Source organism: Alligator sinensis, unplaced genomic scaffold (assembly GCF_000455745.1).
Source record: "Alligator sinensis unplaced genomic scaffold, ASM45574v1 scaffold118_1, whole genome shotgun sequence".
NCBI lineage: Eukaryota > Metazoa > Chordata > Crocodylia > Alligatoridae > Alligator > Alligator sinensis.
In genome coordinates this window covers 590,856-593,736 of record NW_005841850.1, presented here as the reverse complement: position 1 = coordinate 593,736, position 2,881 = coordinate 590,856, and the positions used below count along the sequence as shown (strand labels likewise).

Here is a 2,881-nt window from a genome sequence, read left to right as displayed (position 1 = left end):
GCAGGAATTTTTCTGTACAAACCCAGCTGCTTCCTCCATTGAATAATTCAGCTGCCACAACACCTTCCAGCTCATTTCTGCTATATCCTGGTTTTGTTCCCAGGCACCTCAAATATTAAAAATATGTACAACAAATTAAAACCACAGGGAGCTATGCATTTTATTTACATGATCCACTTGGAACAGCCCTTGGATTCCAAGTTCTGCTACATTTATCCTTCATACTCCTTCCACTTCTAAAAATTGCACACTTAAGCCTCCCCATATCAACTACATAGACACATGGAAAACTGAAACATGGTTTCTAGTTACATGGTCTAGGCAGTAGGCACCATCAGGGTACAAGGGTGAACTGTTTACTACAGACACAAGCATACAGTCTGCCAGGATTAGCAACTGCAACAGGAGACTTCCTATATTAGAACTGCAGGCTTGGCCCTATTTTCTCTCAGAGTTGAGTAATTGCTGCTCAATTAGCGAGCAGAGATTACATGCGTTAGTGCAAAGGTCAGCAACCTACAGCCCCCAGGCTGGATTTGGCCGATGGACATGGGGCTTTGGCAGCATTTGGTGCCACAGGAAGAAATGGTGGCTGTAAGCACTTACTCCATGCTGCCACAGGGAAAAGTAGTGGTGGTGCCGGAGTCCTAGCCCCAACCTGCTGCTGATCTAAATTTCTGGTAACTTCAGCCTGCAGCCCAAAAAGGTGGCTGCTCACTCCTATAGAACATTCTCAGCCAGGTGCCCTGTGCTAGCCATCTCACTAGCTGTCTCCAGCTAGCCTATTGTACCTCTTACTCAATGCAGCCATATTTTGCATCAGGACAACAGGAACCAACAAATAAAAAAAGTGCATCACACGATCAAATGATTCATTTCCTTTAATTTTTACTCTGTTGCAAAAACCTCTTTCCAGGTATCAATTGGCAGGTGCGACCACCATTGCCTGGACTCCCTGTCTCCCAAAAATGCTCTCCGAGTAGAGCACCGCATTTTAACACTTCTATTGCCAACCTGGTTATCCTGCGAGGAAAAGATGTACAAAGTGTGGATGTAGGTGAGGAAAACAAAATACAGTATATTATTTATTGCTTTCCTACTGCTTACGTGTGACAGCCTCTGGAGAAAGTAAAAAAAATGAAGGCTACGTATTTTAGAGCATTAAGGTCAGCGTTCCTTCTGGAAACACATTCTAATGTCCAAGGCCGGGTCGTGTAATCGGTCTTTAGGGACTGCTGTGTTTGCATATCAAGATACTGCCATGCCAGCACCTATCAGTGCTTCTTAGAACACCAAATACTGTTTGTGAGACAAGATTCTTGGTCAGTATTCTACTTGAAAGGAAGCAGAGCTGCTGTAGGAATGGGGGAATAGCACATCTTACCTATTACCATATGGTACAGGAGTAACTTTCGTATCCAAGCTGCACTAAACTGTCTGGGAAAATCTGTGGGAATAGCTGCAGTTTCACTGACCCATCATCATGTAGAAACCACTTTAGAAGCCTAATGAATCTTCCAAGCCAAAATTGAGGCTTTCAGAGGACTGGTGGAATGGAAATCTATAGGTGTGTATACACCTACCACAATTCTGCTTTCTCTCGAACTGGGGTCTTCCAAGCTCATCTACCCATGCTACACCACCAAGACTGTGCTTCTAAGCATCAGCCAGGACAGAGGGCTTGAGATCAAGTTGCAGCTTCCCCCTTATTTACGGTTGTTTGAGGTCAGACAAACAACTTGCTGGCCTTCCAGGCACAGCACCACTTTTAAACATTCCTTTTGCGGGTTACTTTTCATTTAGATGAATTTAGTAGATTTAAAGAAGAGAATCAGTTTTCATGTACATTACTATGTGAAATATTTTGATGGGAATATTGTAGGTGAGCTTATTAAACACCCCCCCCAACTTTTATCAGCATCAGTCAGAAAATGTTGTCTTATTTCCACTACAGGCGGCTTCAGAGATGCTGCATTATATACCTCATGGCTAAACCCTCAGGATGCTTTTAATGTATGGAAAACACCAAGAGCTTTTAACAAGTATGAAAAGTCTGCTGCTTTGGTCAGCAATAGCCAGTTTCTGCTGAAGCCTCTAGACGATATTGTTGGGAAGGCTTGGAATATGTTTGCTTCCAAGTAAGTGAAAATAATGGTGTTTTATCATTTAGATTAAAAAAAAGTCCAGTGTTGTTATAGTAACAGTGCTAGCAAATTGTTTCACAGTTGTTTCAGAGTTAATTCTGATTTGGGTTAATAAAAGTCGCAGTTAACAACAGCATGCCAGCTCCATTACAGAAGGCATGCAAATATAGAAATAAATTGTCCAAATGTTACTGAGAGACTGATATAGAGGAGCATGTGTCTGAGGTACAAATTCAGGCCAGACTGTATGTTGCAGTTTACTTTTTTGCTGTAAAAGTATGAGCACTATGCAGCATTACGTAAGTTCATGCATAGAGGAGCAAAGTCTCAGCTTCTGTAACCCTGAGCCAGCTATTTCAGACCGGACTTGCTAAGAAGCCAAGTCTCATAGTATTCTCCAAAGACAGTAAAGTGTTGTCCGTAGACCAGTGGCTGTTTGGTGACCTTGGTCAAATGGCTGGTGGCCTTGAACCATTTTCTGCAGTACAATTGCCTTTTCTTTTTTCAGCAGTCACAGTACAGAAATCTATGAATGAGTTTGCAGACTCTCTCCTGTAGTCTGGAGGAAACACCTCTTGGGTTGAAGCACAATGCTAGAGCAGCATGGGGGCGTTTGCACCGACTGTCTTATGTCTGTTTAATGCAGTGCTTCTCAACTGGGGTTCCATAAGCCCCTGTCAGGGGTGTTGCAGTGCAGGTGTTGCTGCTACAGGGGCAGCCAGGTAAAACCTCTCTGT

The 2,881-nt window shown here is 43.1% G+C and overlaps 1 protein-coding gene across 2 annotated transcripts in view; it reads left to right on the top strand.

Annotated features, from left to right (window-relative positions):
* Window positions 1-2,881, top strand: part of TUBD1 (tubulin delta 1) — an 11,874-nt gene that overhangs the window by 7,236 nt on the left and 1,757 nt on the right. For both annotated transcript variants that reach the window (XM_006016052.3, XM_025210020.1), the window contains exons 7-8: window positions 917-1,057; window positions 1,955-2,138. In XM_006016052.3, the coding sequence (XP_006016114.1) occupies window positions 917-1,057; window positions 1,955-2,138 (325 nt within the window). The remainder of the gene's footprint in view (window positions 1-916; window positions 1,058-1,954; window positions 2,139-2,881) is intronic.